At 33.6% G+C, this 16,927-nt stretch overlaps 1 protein-coding gene across 1 annotated transcript in view; it reads right to left on the bottom strand.

Annotated features, from left to right (window-relative positions):
• Window positions 1-3,988: 3,988 nt before the first annotated feature.
• The window catches only part of LOC120349692 (RNA polymerase II subunit A C-terminal domain phosphatase-like), a 36,364-nt gene continuing 23,425 nt past the window's right edge, over window positions 3,989-16,927 (bottom strand). The window contains 6 exon segments of the mRNA XM_039420203.1: window positions 3,989-5,181; window positions 6,697-7,468; window positions 7,471-8,162; window positions 10,964-11,160; window positions 12,586-12,830; window positions 13,533-13,658. Of these exon segments, the coding sequence (XP_039276137.1) occupies window positions 4,946-5,181; window positions 6,697-7,468; window positions 7,471-8,162; window positions 10,964-11,160; window positions 12,586-12,830; window positions 13,533-13,658 (2,268 nt within the window). The 3' untranslated portion in view covers window positions 3,989-4,945.

Here is a 16,927-nt window from a genome sequence, read left to right as displayed (position 1 = left end):
AAAAGAATTCATTGTAGTTTAAATTTTTGCATCAGGATCATATTATTGAATTAAAAAGGTGTAATGAAAAACATTATTGTTTTATTTTACCAATCATTGTTATAACAAGTAACAAAACGAAACATCTCTTTCAAGAAACGAAGAACACCCATCAGTTATAATAAATAGTTAATTATTGCTTTTTACTATAGGCTATAAGTTACACATCAAGACATCTAAATTAGCAGCAAGATCATATCACAGTGACAAAATGAACTAGAATTCATTAGTCCTTAATATTATAAATAAATTAAGAACATTTATTAATAAATTCTTCATTACAATAATATCGAAATTAATGAGTGCCTCTATTAATACCTAGTATTCTACCTAGTTTTCTACAATCTGACATCAATTTATCAACGAAAGATTTACATCAATATACAATTTATTTGCACTTAAGAGATCTTTCAATGGTGCTTGAAAAAATGTTATTTGAACTAACATTATTTTGGACAGTATTCCATTACAGTAGATGAAAATTGAGGGAAGATTCACAGGTATACTAAATTGCTGACGTGATTTCAAGGTGCTGCACACATAATGAAAGTATTTAATCTGTAATTTTTTCAACTATAAATAATTTGAATAATAATAATTAATTATAGATCATTCAAATAATAAATGTATTTTTTTAAACTACAGCAAGTTAGAGGATCTTAACTCAATAAATTATACGAGAGTGCGCTATATTGAACCGACCAAGATTACAAAGATATTGTCACTTTTTTCTCTCTGAAAACGTAAGAAAAAACATTGGTCATTTGAATTTCAGACAGGGGGCCGGTTGCACAAAAGCCTGTTACATTTTAAACATGATTATATTTCACAGAAACAATTAAAGATTTTTCTGATTGGCTCTCGTGGAATTCTATCTGGATTAAAAGTTTACAGACTTTTATGCAACCGGATGTGGGTTTGCCACTTCATCTATTTGATTGTATAAATTTTAATAGATTTTGAAATAAGGAAAAATGAGATGGAGAAGTTATAGAGAATTATATTTATAAGCTTCAGATATAGCCTATCGCTACATTTGAAGAACTTTACATAGACTTTAATACGGTACAAAATATTCAATTATCTAACCGAAGAAAACTTCAAAAGAAAGTAGTTTTAAAAGCCATGCGAAGACTGCTAAGCGAAAATAAGAATACTTTTTCTTGGATAGCAGGTGTATGCACTAAACTTAAATTTGCCACCTCATTTTTTTTAAAGTGATTGAAGTGAACGTGAGAACAAAACATTTGTAGAGAAACTATGAAATTCCTCGTTTGGTAAAAAAGAAAATATGACAATATTATTGTTTCATTTTAACCTATGTTGTCACTCAATGATTGAATGATTTTCATGTCATTTGCCATTTTGCAAGCAATTAGAAGACTACATATCAAAAACTTACTTCATTTATTGATACATTTTTCAAGCGAAATTACTAAAAAATAATAATTATAATGATTATTGATTAAAGCCTGTTTCAGATGCACAAATAGATTATAAACAAATTGATTAATTATTAGCAATTAAGATAAATTTTTAAAAGATTGAAAGTCATCATTTTTTTCAGAATACCATCAATGAACAATCAATGCGAAAGAGTCAATAGATCATTTTTTTCTTATCAATAATTGTTGAAAATGATAATTATTTGTCAAGAAAAAGAGTATTAGTTGAAGATTCTGTATTCTGTACTACGCATTAAAACAATCATCATATCGGGTTAATTTCTTCTAGATTTCTCTAGAAATCCTTTCACATTGATGCAATAATTAATAAAATCCCCTAATTAAGAAGATACAAAAAATCATTAGGAGTTCATTGAATGATGATAGAGAAATTTAAATACATACAAATATTGGACCAATTCTATGGAATTCAAGAAAAATTTACATAATTGAGCAGATCTTTTATTAAAAATAAAACAAAAGAGGACTCACAAAAGTATCAACAAGATTCAAAAATAACATTTCTTTGGGTTCAATAAGTTTACAAAGGTTTAATTTAAATTAATGCAACCACTCTTTTGGACTCATATTGTATGTTATACAAAACCTAATCTAAAAGATAATATCCAGAGATTTATTCCACAGCAAGAGTCGAATAGTAAATACCGTATTGAACTGTTGAAGAAAAATTATAATTTAAGATGATTCATTAATTGTTATGCCAACTTAATTTCTTTAAAGTAGGCTATTAGTCCATAAATAGAACATGCTTTATTACAGAAAAATACAAGTAATCTATTTTCTTTGAAACACTACTAGTTTAAATAAAACTTTGAAGTAGCCCTATTGAAATAGCTGAAAAATGTTATTTCGATTGGATAGAAAAATAATGTTTACTGGTAAATTTCGAAATGATAACTAATAGAAACATTATTAATAGTTGTTCAATATTAAAATATCAAGCTACAAAGTAATGGCTCATTCAAACTATGAGTTTAGCCTACATTTTTCATTTTTGGTGATTTTGGAGTACTGTAATATTATCACAGACTGCAAATCACATTCTATTTCCAACATGAACAATTAAATTATAAAGTTGAGTTGTACAACATACTGAATGAGTTATTTATGGTGAATTAACATTTTTTTAGAAACACGCAATTCCGCTAACAATAAATAGGTTTTTAGTGGTCATAATTGAATAGGAGTGGTCATAAAATTGACGTGTGATGTCTATCAACAATCAAAAGTCTACAAAGCAAATTAAAGTAGAATTTTACTGAAATGGTCTGTAAATGCTTGTGGCATACATTTCTAAATGTCCATGTACTAGACTATTAATAAGAACACATTATTATAGACATAATATGGAAAATTATTTCCTGGATTTTCAAACAGATTTCTACTTAAATATCAAATTGTGTGCGTGACCAATAAATTTATTTCAGATTTAAATAATATCAACTGAAACATAGGTACTGTACTATAATTAAAGAGCTTCTTAACAACAGTCTATATCTTCAAGTTTCGAGATTAGAAAAAATGCATTTAATAGAAAAAGTCAACATTATAAACAAATTCAAACAGAACAATAAAATTATTGGTAATGAATCATTGTTACGCAACTTATAGAAATACGTAATATTTCTATAAAAGTCTAAACAAACTGTTTTGTTACCATTGAAATTTGTTATTAACAAGATACCTAGTATCTCACGCCACTTTTAAGGATCCTCAAAATACTAGGATAAAAAGCGGAGAAAATAATTAGTAATCTAGACCACATGTTGTAACTTCTACACTGGATACTCTTCCACTAGTACCATAGGTGACCCAAATAAAAGAGAGAATCCAGGATAGAAGTGTTTTCGAGTTTTGTCACTTCAAAAACAATTTCTGAATGACTGCTGGATTTCAAGCTAAAGATATCCTTGAAATTTTATGTTCACGAACTACAATCTTCCATCAAACATTCATCTTTGCGAAACTATATAAAAAAACGCTTGACTATCAATAAAAAATTCAAACAAAACACTTGTACACCTTAAATAGTGTAATTCGAATTTTCAAAGATAAACTTGACATCAGTTCATAAATAATGTATGTTCCTCAATAAAATATAGAAAATGGAATGCAGATGATACATGACTTAAACAGTTGTGCAATAGAGCGCTTCTAAACTTACAGAACCAACTTAAGGCTGTGCAAAGGCTGAAAATAAACTTTCTACTGGTGATATTTTTCAAAGTTTTCAGATTTGTATATCATCAAGCTATCAAAATGAAAAAGTTTTCTCAGGAAAATTTTTTTTCCTATCAGTACTTTTTGTGATATGAGCGCCTAAAGTTTAATTTTTTTGGACAGAACATTTCAAATTTGGTAGGAGATTAATCAATGAGATTTAGAGGATAAATTCTTCATGTTATTGTTCATTAAATAAAACAAACATTTTTCGAAAATATCATTTTTGAGAAAGTTATTCAATTTACCAGAAATAACTCAACTGAAAGTTATTTTTGGTCCTTTTTTGTAAATCGAATAACTTTCTCAAAAACTGATATATTTGAAAAAAAAATTGTTTTATTCAATCAAAAATACCATGAAGAATGTATCCTCTAAATCTCATTGATCGTAAATCAATAATCATGAACATCATAAATCTCATTTCAATCTCTTACCCAATTTAAAATGTTGTCCCAAAAATTTAAACTTTAGGGGCTCATATCACAAAAAGTAATGATCGAAAAAAATGTTTTCCTGAGAAAACTTTTTTGATAGCTTGATGGTATTCAAATCGAAAAAAACTTTGAAAAATATGACCAGTAGAAAGTTTATTTTTAGCCTTTGCCCAGCCAAAATGCATTAACCTGCTGAGGATTGAAAGTCGTAGAGGAGTTATTGAGATTTTACAAATTACAACTAGGGTACACTTTTAACACCGTCTTATGAGTTGAATCTATTAGCAAGGAATCCTTGAATGAGGATTGAAAATCTTATAGATGGATTTAATTATAACTAGGACACACATTGTACACTGTCTTATAGGTTGAATGCATTGGATCAAAAATGGTAGAGGTATTATTGAGGTGAGACGAATTACAACTAGGATACACTTTGTACACTGTCTTACAAGTTGAATCTATTGGCAAATAATCCTTGGATGAGGATTGAGAATATTAAAGGTGTTCCTGAAAAGGAATTGATTACAACTAGGACACTGTCTTATTAGTTGGCCTTGAATGAGGGTTGGAGTTCTAGAGGTATTCTTGAAATAAATCAAATTACAACTACAATACACTTTGTACACTGAGTTGAATGCATTGGCAAAGAAACCGTAGAGGTATTGTGGAGATGAGACGAATTACAACTATATAGAGTACACTTTGTACACTGCACTGCACAGCTGTTCAATCTCTCTCAAGGAATTCTCGCTCGAGTGCAGCGTCCATCATTTTGGCTGTTCAATCTCCCTCGAGGAACTCTCGTTCAAGGGCGGCGCCCATCATGTTCCAGTCACCGTCGCTGATATCATCCATGGGCTCCTCGCTGCCCACACTAGCGCCGCTGTCCTCTCCCAGGTCCACGTCGCTAGGAAGCTCTTCCCCCCTCCTGAACCTCGTGTTCAGCGACTCCTCCTCTTCCATGTCGGGTTCTTCCGGTTTCAGCCGCTTCTTGCTCCAGCCCCTGATGTTTTCCCCTGAAACCAAAAACCATTAAATTACTCAGTTACTAAAAAACTGCGATACTGTGAATACCGAGGGAAAATTACTTTGATTTAGCTTATAACGCATATATTTGAAAAAATAGAGAATGAAAAACACACAATATGAAAAACTATGTTTGACTTTTGCTAAGAATGTGAATAATATTATATACAATCATTTCAATCTAAATTGAAGTTTTTCTAGGAATATAAAAATAATTTATTTCTGGCATATTCATAAATTGTGGATTGTTGAATTCTGTTCATTTGTATTGAAACTTTTGGCAAATAAATTTGATTTGTGCTCGGCTGAATAAAGAGATACGTTTGATTGAAATTGCAGGTGCAGGGAAAATTTTAGCGTTTAAGTTAATAGCACTGTAGAATCAAAAAGTTGCATAATTTATGTGAGCGCATTGAAATTAAATGAAAAAAAATTAGTAGGCAGAGTTAGGACTTTCATGTCCTCTCTACCACTCAACCTCGCTTTGCTGTTTAGTAATCATGGATCATCGGACTTGTGTGGACCGTGCAGTAGATGTAGTGCATTTAATAAAAATGCTGATAGCTGTGGCACACAGCATATTTTGACAGAGTTGAGTGTTTGCTATCCTTTAGATAAATCCAAACACAAATAATTGAAAAGTACAATCTCCATTTTTAAAAATTTATCAATTAAAGTAATGATTAGAATATGATGTATCGAATTTTACTGTTGCAAGGCTGAAGCCCATAGCAACGAAACTGAAATTTTGAGTTCTACCTGTAACTAGCAGTTGCTTTGCACTGAGGAAAAAGTTGTGTTGTGATCTCCTTATGTCCAGGAAACATAAAAATAAAATAATTATTTACTAATTCGTCAAAATCAATAATTCATAATCTTCAACATAGTTGAAAATTCTCAGCAAAAAATTGTGTTTTAATTGGTCTCGAACCCACAGCCCATGAATCACGCGTGCTGCTGATTACACTTTTCACTCTGATAAAGGTCTGTTTGGTTGGGCTTTTATTATTACGTAGATTTGTTCAAATCATTGAATTAGAATTAATATAAATGAAAATAAGCCAATATCATCCTCGGTAAATTCAGAATCTTTAAATAAAATTGCAAGTTAATCACTTCTTTAGTTGATAAGAAATGATATCCAATCGTGTATTTCCTATCCCATACATATATAAACGAATTCCTTACTTAATAATAATGTTAAAGATGACCACTCAAGCAAAGTATCACAAATAGGAGACCTGACGAATTGAAAACTTGAACTGGAAACTTGACGTAGTGAAATCTTCAAGAAGTGAAAATAGGTCTATTAAAGTTAATCAGTTCAGTAGCTGCTCAGTCGTGATGATGCGTCATTCATGTGTATTTCCTATCCCTTACATGAATAAGCCATTTTTTCTTTATAATGACGTTATAGATTTTGGAAGATAAAATGGCATAACACTTGGCTCTGTGAATAATTATTATTGACATAGTCAAAACAAAGCAAGCACGGCTAGTATTACCTGAAAGAGAATCAGCCGAGCTCGAACTAGACTCGTCGTTTTCGAAAGTGGACTCGAACTTTTTCCGCTTGGCGGGCCTCTCCTGGGCGTCGCCCTCGCCGTCACTCTCCGACTCGTTGCAGATATCCTCGACCTCGGCGTCCATGTCGGCGATGTCCTCGGACGAGAACGACATGAGCGGGTTGATGGTGTCCATGAAGCGACCGCTGGGAGTCCGTTGTCGCTGGGCGGGCATGCCGTGCGTGGGACTGACGCAGTGTGGTGGCGGGTGACGCGAGCTTGTCTTCTCACAAGTCACCGGAAACAGGAGCTCTTCCACCCGCTCCCACCTCTCGGCGCATGACCACAACCAGTCCGGAGTCACCACCCTCACATGCTTCATCTTCTTAGCGGCGTTCATCTTGGCCGTTCCCGACCTCACCGCTATCAGGTGCGTCGTCTCCTTGTCCAGCTCCTTGGTCACTTCGGCGCCCAGGCTTCTGGCGATGTAGTACGCTTTGCTCTGCTCTAGGGCTGCATGAGTTGGCACCAGACCGCTGAAAACCAGCTTTGTCCCCGCCAAAACCTTCTCCTTCAACGTTGGCACAATCTGCTTCAGATCAGCATCCTGCTTGGAATCGTACGAATGGTAGAACTCGGCGTGTATCTTTTTCAGAATATCTTCCAAATACAAAAGATAATCGTCGCTTTCCTCCACTTCTAACAAGTTATCTTCCTCCGATTTCTTCAATCTCTCATCACTACAAGTTACATCTGGACCATTCTGGACTTCTTAGAATCTTTTTCACCTTCTTTGTTACTATTATCAAGTGTAGAATCAGTTTTATCTTCTTTGATACTACTATCAATTCTAGAATCAGTTTTATCTTCTTTGTTACAACTATCAAGTTCTTTACATTCTTTGGATTCTTCAAGTTTCTCATTTGGTTCACCACTTTCCGTAGAATCAATAGGCTCCACTTTCTTGATGTCTTCGATACTACCAGTTTCATCGTCAGTTTTTGAATTTGCATCAACTACTGGGCCCCTTTCCTCTTCATCACTTTTTTCCTCTTTCCCTTCCGTGGAATCCACCTTTTTCTTCCCAATAGTAGTAGTACTTTCACTATCCACATTAGAATCCTCGGCTTTGGAATCAGCAGAACGATCTGAACTTTTCACAGCTTCATCACACTTCAATTGTTCTTCAGAGGACTTCTCCTTATCATTCACATCACTATTGGGAATAGCAGTGGAATTATCGGTGGTAGATTCAGAATCTGATACGGGTTTGGCAGGAGGTGCTGTAATTGAGTTTGTACTAATTGAACATTTTTCAATGTTTTCTAACTCTGATTCACTAATAGAGTTATCTGCAGACTTTAGTTCGCCTTCTTCCAATTCACTATCATTCACTTCTTTCTTCTTTTTCTCTTTGAGACCATTTTTGGATTTGAATTTTCCAGCTTTCGATTTTACTTTGGTTCCTGAAACAAGAAATGTACATGATAAATGTCAATCTCTGAGAAATAAAGAGATACAGTTAGAAGGTTTGGATATATCTTCCTTAATTTTATTAATTGAAACGTTGTAAAAGAGGTAATATTATAATAATTTAATTTATTTCAACCACATAGCAATCAATCCAGTCTAAGGATCTATCTGATTAGGTATTTATTATAGAAGTATCTATCTGATTAGGTACAGAATAGTATTATAATTTATAGTGAGGTCCACGTTATAATGGCAGTGTTTGATTAGCAATGGTATTATCATCCTTGTCTATCATTCAACAAAGCGGATAGCGCTTTCTTGCTTTGCTCTGTTGCCAGATCGTATTTTAACAATGTAGAATTGATAATTACCAAAGATTTCATCTTAATTTTGAAAATTCATTATGAAATTATTTAAAAATATATTTTCCTGCTTAATAAAATATAATTGATATATTGATTGAAAAAAATGAACAGTTAATATTACATCAATAAACCTGTATCAGCTAACGTCTATAAAAGGCATTGACAAGACACAGGTTCAGCAACGTTGTTCTCCTATCTTTCGCCACTGCCATTATAACGTGGACCACTATAGAAAGCAATCATTGATGAATCAATAAATTGAGTTTCACTAGAGCTGAATAATGATCATCCATTTTTTGTAAAAATGAAATTTCATTTAGAAATGGTATGGAGTTTTGTTTCACGTGTCCAAATAATTTTCATAGAAAAGTGAAATTGTGGTGGTGTGATGAACACTATATTGATAACAACTTGGAGTTTACTAGAAATTGATAATAGAGAAAATTTCAAAGTAGTAACTCGTTGTTTTAATAAATAAATGCTTGTGACAATTGCAAGTCTTCTCATTCAATATCTATTATATCAGTTTTTACTATGTACCGTCGGTCCCGGCTGCCTAAAAACTAAAAAGCAGTCGTTAGGTCATGTCAGAGGCCCTGAAATTGATCAGTTGCGACCTGAAAACTCTGACACCAGATCTGAGCCAGGCAGGTCACTTAATATTATTATTATTACTATGTAGTAGCTTCGACACTTTTTTTCGCTGAGGGTGATGCCTACATGAGCTCTAGTCTTGTGCGTGGGTAATGAGGCGTATGATAATGCGAGATGAATGGACCCACCGTTTTTGGTGGGTTCCGAACCATCGGGAAGTGATTTTACAACTCATGAATCGTATTCAGAGGAGTTGGCTCAAGCGGTACCCCTTCCAACGGGAGTACCAGGCGCATGATTCTCAACTTAAAGCTGGATTCCCACATATCAGTGACAGTGAACGTGTCCGGTAAAGCGAGAATATTATTCCCATAAGTTTAAATGGGACTATTCATACTCGCTCGGAGGACTGGGTGTGAATAGTCCAATTAGAACCCATGGAAATTATAGTTCCACCGTGTCGGCTACTTTCACTGATACTGATTTTTCGGAATACAGCAGAAGATCATCTGTGTATATTGACAAGTCCATATACCCCTTTGAAAGGAGGTCAGTGGCTGCTAAATTATCTATCTATCTATGATCTATCTATCATCCTAGAACCTGCCAACTGTTCCTAAGGTATACGAATTCAGAATCAATATTTTTGTTATAGTCTCTCAATCTTGTTAACCTGACTTATCCAGAAAATGTCTGGTAATACAATAATCATTACTACTTGTACAATCAATATCACAGAAAATAAACCATTAGCAATAAGATTGGATCATCATTTATTTCAACTTTTTCCACCCATCTCCTCGATGAGACTACATCGGACTTTCTTCATAGTGTTCCCAATTCATAACCTACAATTTGAGAAACTATGCTATAATTCTCACTAAAGTTGAATACATCAAGTCATTTTTGAATTGATATGCACGTAAAGTTACACATTCACAATTACAAATTAGGTCTATTGATAATTTTTTAATTCATAAATTACATTATGAGTAACTTTACGTGCATATCAATTCAAAAATGACTTGATGTATTCAACTTTAGTGAGAATTATAGCCTAGTTTCTCAAATTGTAGGTTATGAATTATTGGGAACACTACTTAGACCAGTTATAGAATAGACACGCCCCACTGTATATTCATACTAAAAATTAAATTCGTGTGGCTTTTGTTGGTGGGGAGTCCCTTGCGGGAAGGTCCCACCGCCTGAATATATAATTTAAGCCGTCAATGGGCCTTACGACTGTCATACTTCAGCCGGGACCGACAGTTTAACGTGCCCATCCGATAACACGGGAGTGATCTGGTTAAAAAAAATTGTTATTACGAGGGTTTGAACCCAGGATCTCTATGCTGCTACACAAGCACTCTATCCTCTAGACCACGGATTACTCCGTATATTCATACTGGAAGTCGAGGAAGCCCACATCTACTGCCATGATTCGTGACGTCAGCATTATATAATAATTATCATAGGTTCTTAATTATATAATTTTAGTTTTTCAATAATTTACTTCCATCTGAAGTATACACAATCTGCTATGGAAAACAATGTAAACAAACTCTACAGAAACGTTTTCTATACGATGCTGACGTCACGATGGGGCAATATGGCAGTAGATGTTGGCTTCATCGACTTTCAGTATGGGGCGTGTCTATTCTACAGTATAACTGGTCTAAGGAACACTATGAAGAAAGTCCGATGTAGTCTCATCGAAAAGATTGGTGGACAAAGTTGAAATAAACGATGATCCAATCAAATTGAATGTACCTACCAAATCCAACAATAGCAATACATTTACTCCTTGATTTATTATTTGTGAAAAGAGAAATTACCTTCAGCGAATTGAGAGAAATCGATGCCTTCTTTCTCATCATTTTCACATTTGGAGAGCCCGGGAGGAGCATGGATGTCTCCGGTGTGACTGAAAAAATGGTACGGCTTCACATGGATCAAGTTGGGCGCGAAATTCCAAACGTCTTCTCTGTCGTCAATGATGCACACCATATTATCTCCGCAAGGGAAAAGCGCCCTGTAATCATGTTCAAAATTTGTGTGAGAACTATACACATATTAGATAGTTTACTATTAAATTGATAATTATCAAATATCACTTTGCAACACTATATTACCATACTTGTATCGAGTATCGAGATACACATTTATGTGTATGCTGAAGACGGACCTTGAATTGCGTTTTTTAAAACATGTAATTTATTATTGCTAAGAAAGTGGAATTTGAAACTGATACCATAGAGAAAATATAGCATAAGGAGATACCCCGTTCTTACACTCTTACCCGTCCAAAACAGTAGTAATAGAAAGTGGTCGATAGTATTTAGTAATCGGCTTGAGTTAACAAAAAATCGGCTTGAAATTTGGAACTTGAACTACCTATACCATGGAATATCTTCTTATGCTATCTTTTCTCTATGATGATAGAGATTACTGACAATAGGTTGAAGCAGGTTTGCTAAAACATTTGTTTGTCGTGAAACAAATTTATTTGAAGTTTGATTGACAAAGATGAAAATATTTGTTCTTTGTTCATTAAAATATCATGATAAAAATAATAATAATTGTAAAATAGATTCCATCTAAGAAATTGAGTTCAGTAACTTAAAACGCACACAATAAAACAATGTACTTGGACCAAGTTAGGATACATGTTAAGGTAACTAATTTCATGATTTTTCAAATCTGATTTCAAACTTTACAAAAAAAAAACCAACAATGGTGAAGACATTTGATTTCCCGCGCCATTTCTAGTATTTCTGATCATTTATTGTATTTTTGGCAGTACTTTTTCGCACTCCTTTCCCTTTCCTTGCCTGTGTATCGTGCTTATCTCTTGCAAGCCAGTTCTCACCAATATCACCGCGCCGTTGATGAAAGAATATCCTCTCCGTATACACAACTTATTACAGGTAATTTTCCCAAGTTTCCTATGGATTGCAATTCATTCTCTTGAGAAAACCTCGGTTTTATATTCCGTTAAAATAGCTTCTAAACAGCATTTTAATCAACAAAAATATAGCTACCACTTATTTTAGAACATTCTTTTGAAATAATAATTTTAGATTTTTTTCAATTGCTGTATTCAAAAATATACATAATACAATAAAATATACTATTTGTGTGAATATAATATAAAAATAATGATACTGGCCCTTCGCGAGAGTAGTCTTAGAAGTTCTTCTCCAAGAGCAACTGTACATTCATTCTTATCATATGTTACTGGGAGTGATGACATGTTTTATAGTGTGAACAAACTCTAATGTGAAATAATTATTATCAAACAAAAATCCAAATTAAATGCAGCAAATCACCCCGAAGACTTCTGCTACAGCAAACATTGACAACAGGGTAAACAGCTAGATGGAAATACGATGAGCGCTACTATTCAAAAATTATTTGTCAGCCAGGGACATTGTCTAATGTGAAAGATTCAACTTACTTGAGGTTTGCCATCTTTGAATTTGGATTGAAGCATTCGTCTCTGGACAATATTCTATGGGAGAAAAATTTCCCATCAGGATCCAAGAATCTGGCAATCATATGAGCATAGTTTCGGGCACCGAAAGTGCAGATGTGGAGTTCGTAGTATTCACTCATCGCCATAAGGAATTGGTTCGTTCTTGGACGAAATCGAGTGTGATACCATGGAGATTTCGGCCCGTACAATTGAAAATGAAAAACATCCTGTAAACGAAACAAAAAATCAAAGTGAAAATTCTATATAAGTGATATTTTTAATCAATATGAAATAACAGAATTTCTATTCTCAATTGTCAGTACTACATTTATTATTTTAGCGTCACAGTCCAGTTTTAGTCCTACACAGTCCTATACCTTACAGTTTTCTACGAGATTCATTATTCATTCGATTTGAGCTATAACAGGATCTTGAGATACATAAAAATATAGATCTGATTATCATTTTTAAATTATAAATGACATTTATCGGCTAATAATGTCATTTCAAGTGATTTTTTTATGGCATTAGTAGCCGAAAGGGTACTCAGATTTATATTTTTATTTATATTAAAAAGTAGCCCTAAAGAAAACAAAAACAGGATCTTGAGGTATGTTTTCCTTTATTCGTTGCGACGTTCACATAATTCACCTCTTCTTCACCGGATAAAAGAACACTGGAAGAACCCACTAGAGCAGCTATGATGATACCTTCAAAAGTTGAAAAGTTGTAAGTTCGAGTTACTACTAGGATAATTCACATAGGATGGTGTGCAAAATAATACTTTATAGTAGCAGCTTATCATGTGGTCTAGCTACTAACGACTTACTACTAACAATTCCTCCTACAACAGAAAAAAATGCAAAGCTTTCTGTTAAATAAAAAATTAAGTGTCACTTCTAAATTTGTTACTAGATATTTCATCTTACCTTGAGATTATTTGGAATGTTATCGTTTGTGGTGTGGATTAACGTTTGATCCAAGTCAACTAGCAGAACTAGTTTTCTATCTTTTAGTAGTCGTTCTTCGTCAGCTTTTCCGATTATCTGTGCGTGCTGTTTGAATAGAAAAAGAGAAAGAAAATAAGATGGTCGTTACAAAAATAAAAGCAAGATATAATACAGTAAGTTGAGCAACAAATAACTGTCAAGTATTGTTAGATCTCAGTAATATTGTTTATCGTAACGTATGTTACAAAGAATCCTCGTTCATCACAAACCCACATCGATAATATTATTAAGAGATTTCTTCACAAGCGCCTAGGATTTATGTATGCTAAATAGTAAGCTAACCAATACATCAAGTTATTAGTAATAATTTGTTAGAATAGTGGAATAAAAATGAGAAAACATGGGATTATAATGGAAATTATAATAGAACAGTTCTACTTCCTGAGAGTCAACCGTCTAAAAGATATTAGGGGTTTGTAGATTACACTGAAAATACAAAAAGCGAAACATTTTTTTTTCTTGAATCAGCGATTGATACAAGATAAGTAGATTATTTTTACTCCGCTCGCAGTTGTATACTCCTAAAGTATGTAAATAATGTAAGAATTTTTGTGTTGTGTATGATGTGGTACTTTTCCACAATCATAACACAAATTGAAATTGTCAACCATTTTTATTTTTGTAGAAATGGAAACATATATTGAAAAGATATTGTTCATTAAGCACTGTTTATTAAACCAGATGTTCCTTTCTGCCATCCCAAATCTCTCTTTGAGTCTACAGTAAATTTTCACTTGCAGCTCTTAAACTTACAGTTGTGTTGTGTGTGATGTGGTACTTTTCCATAATTAAACACAAGTTATGACAACCATAAAAGTGGTTGACAATTTAAATTTGTGTTCTATAGTCTGTATAAACAAATAATAAACTCCAAGCCCTCAAGCCGAAGAAATTACAGCGTTGCCAAATCGTGTGAAATTGGAACTTTCTCAAATTTGTAATTAACCACAGAAATGTATGTAGAATCCTATCATCCCCAATATCCAGTAGTGCTGAAAAAAATTCAGGGTTCAGACATTCTCCCCGTCATTTTGATATAAAACACATTACGACATCCCATAATTCAGAGGCAAGTGATATTCGAAGAAATACATTTTCGCGATGTTTTCAATTTCATCAATTTCCTTTAAATCAGCAACTCTGAAACTTTTTGAGCACTACTGGATATTGGGAATGATATTCTACAAACAATTCTGTGGTAATTTAATTGGAAATTTGAGAAAGTCGCAATTTTACACGATTTGTCAACACAGTAATTTCTTCTGATGGTGGGCCTATCTCTACTTATTTTATGATAACTTTAGAGAGGTTGTTGATACACAAAGCTGGCTGGTGAGTTTGGGTAAAGGTCAGGTCAAGCAGCTCAGATTGCTCTGATAACTGGACACGGCCACTTCAGGCTACATCTCCACACAATTGGACTCAGAAATGAATGTCAGATGTGTAGGCTTTGTAATCAGTCTGAAGAGACAGCCAAACATATCATACAGGATTGCGAAAGCCATGCTACTGCAAGCAGCCAGGTGATGAATGGGATGTTAGTATAAGAAAAAACTCCTGGATCTTATTAAGGACACAGGTATTGGTTTGCTCAACTTTCATACTTGGGACTCACAGTAAGCTTCGGATGACATGTGAGGTTCTTTGAACCTTTCAATCCTTGAATCCTTTACAAACATAGCAAAACATACTACTAGGATAATTCACATAGGATGGTGTGCAAAATAATACTTTATAGTAGCAGCTTATCATGTGGTCTAGCTACTAACGACTTACTACTAACAATTCCTCCTACAACAGAAAAAAATGCAAAGCTTTCTGTTAAATAAAAAATTAAGTGTCACTTCTAAATTTGTTACTAGATATTTCATCTTACCTTGAGATTATTTGGAATGTTATCGTTTGTGGTGTGGATTAACGTTTGATCCAAGTCAACTAGCAGAACTAGTTTTCTATCTTTTAGTAGTCGTTCTTCGTCAGCTTTTCCGATTATCTGTGCGTGCTGTTTGAATAGAAAAAGAGAAAGAAAATAAGATGGTCGTTACAAAAATAAAAGCAAGATATAATACAGTAAGTTGAGCAACAAATAACTGTCAAGTATTGTTGGATCTCTGTAATATTGTTTATCGTAACGTATATTACAAAGAATCCTCGTTCATCACAAACCCACATCGATAATATTATTAAGAAATTTCTTCACAAGATCCTAGGATTTATGCATGCCAAATACTAAGCTAGCCAATACATCAAGTTGTTAGTAATAATTTGTTAGGATAGTGGAATAAAAATGAGAAAACATGGATTATAATGAAATTATAATAGAACAGTTCTACTTCCTGAGAGTCAACCGTCTAAAAGATATTAGGGGTTTGTAGATACACTGAAAATACAAAAAGCGAAACATTTGTTTTCTTGAATCAGCGATTGATACAAGATAAGTAGATTATTTTTACTCCGCTCGCAGTTGTATACTCCTAAAGTATGTAAAATAATGTAAGAATTTTTTTACAGTTGTGTTGTGTATGATGTGGTACTTCTCCATAATCATAACACAAATTGAAATTGTCAACCATTTTTATTTTTGTAGAAATGGAAACATATTTTGAAAAGATATTGTTCATTAAGCACTGTTTATTAAACCAGATGTTCCTTTCTGCCATCCCAAATCTCTCTTTGAGTCTACAGTAAATTTTCACTTGCTGCTTTTAAACTTACAGTTGTGTTGTGTGTGATGTGGTACTTTTCCATAATTAAAACACAAGTTATGACAACCATAAAAGTGGTTGACAATTTAAATTTGTGTTCTATAGTCTATATAAACAATAATAACTCCAAGCCCTCAAGCCGAAGAAATTACAGCGTTGCCAAATCGTGTGAAATTCAAACTTTCTCAAATTTATAATTTAACCACATAAATGTATGTAGAATACCTATCATCCCCAATAGCCAGTAGTGCTGAAAAAAATTCAGGTTTCAGACATTCTCCCCGTCATTTTGATATAATAGTTATTTGTGCAACTAGTGCGCAAAGTGACAGTTTGCTGCATCGAAAGAATGGTTTCTTGAGTGCAGCAAACGAACTTTGCGCACGTGTTTCACATTAAATTTTTCCTACAGTTACCATTGAATATGAAAAGTGGGTAATTATGGGTAAATGCCTGAATAATGTAGTAGTGTTTGAATGGCGGGGGGCAGCTGGTGGTGTGTGTGCTGTGGTGGCACTGTGCTGTCGTTGTCCTTGGTTATAATATCTACTTAATAATTAGCGCGTTGTGCTTCGTTGCACCTCTGCTCACTATAGCAATTTAATAGTA

This window comes from Nilaparvata lugens, chromosome 2 (genome assembly GCF_014356525.2).
Source record: "Nilaparvata lugens isolate BPH chromosome 2, ASM1435652v1, whole genome shotgun sequence".
NCBI lineage: Eukaryota > Metazoa > Arthropoda > Insecta > Hemiptera > Delphacidae > Nilaparvata > Nilaparvata lugens.
This window is presented reverse-complemented; position numbering and strand designations above follow the sequence as displayed.